The 691-nt window shown below is 63.2% G+C and overlaps 1 protein-coding gene across 1 annotated transcript; it reads left to right on the forward strand.

Annotated features, from left to right (window-relative positions):
- Positions 1-119: 119 nt before the first annotated feature.
- Positions 120-646, forward strand: RYR1 (ryanodine receptor 1 (skeletal); the record flags this gene model as incomplete). The annotated part of the gene is given in 3 exon segments (NM_001303199.1): positions 120-259; positions 261-265; positions 510-646. Coding segments are annotated over 3 exon segments (282 nt in total), but the record flags the coding sequence as incomplete, so codon positions are not given.
- Positions 647-691: the final 45 nt, after the last annotated feature.

Here is a 691-nt window from a genome sequence, read left to right on the forward strand (position 1 = left end):
ATCCCAGCACTGGGGTTGCGGGGCAGACGCCGACCCCTCTCCATCCCCTGTTATCCCCACACCTCAGCCCACGGGTGGGGGTCTGTGTGGGGTGGGGGGTGACCCCGCTGTCCCCGCAGTCGTTCCTGTACCTGACGTGGTATATGGCCATGTCCCTCCTGGGCCACTACAACAACTTCTTCTTCGCTGCACACCTCCTGGACATCGCCATGGGGGTGAAGACGCTGCGCACCATCCTGTCCTCCGTCACCCATAATGGGAAGCAGGTGGGGATGGGAGAGGATGGGTTGTGGGGTGGAGGGCGGCTATGGGGTGGGGCTGCGGGTTGGGGTCCATCGCATCATCTTGGGGTGTGGGGGGCGGGGGTCTCACCCCATTGGTGGCCCCCAGAATGACGGTGGTGGAGACGGTGGGGACAGTGGGATCGTGGGAGCAATGGTGAGGGCTGTGGGGTGGGGCTGTGGGACCCCACTGATGCTGTGGGACCCCGTAACGTCGCTCTGCCCTACAGCTGGCCATGACCGTGGGGCTGCTGGCTGTCGTCGTGTATCTTTACACCGTCGTGGCCTTCAACTTCTTCCGGAAATTCTACAATAAGAGTGAAGATGAGGATGAGCCCGACATGAAATGCGACGACATGATGACGGTGGGGGGAGAGGGGGTCCTGGGCGCAGCTGGGGGGTCTCGTGGG

This window comes from Meleagris gallopavo, unplaced genomic scaffold (assembly GCF_000146605.3).
Source record: "Meleagris gallopavo isolate NT-WF06-2002-E0010 breed Aviagen turkey brand Nicholas breeding stock unplaced genomic scaffold, Turkey_5.1 ChrUn_random_7180001874524, whole genome shotgun sequence".
Taxonomy (NCBI): domain Eukaryota; kingdom Metazoa; phylum Chordata; class Aves; order Galliformes; family Phasianidae; genus Meleagris; species Meleagris gallopavo.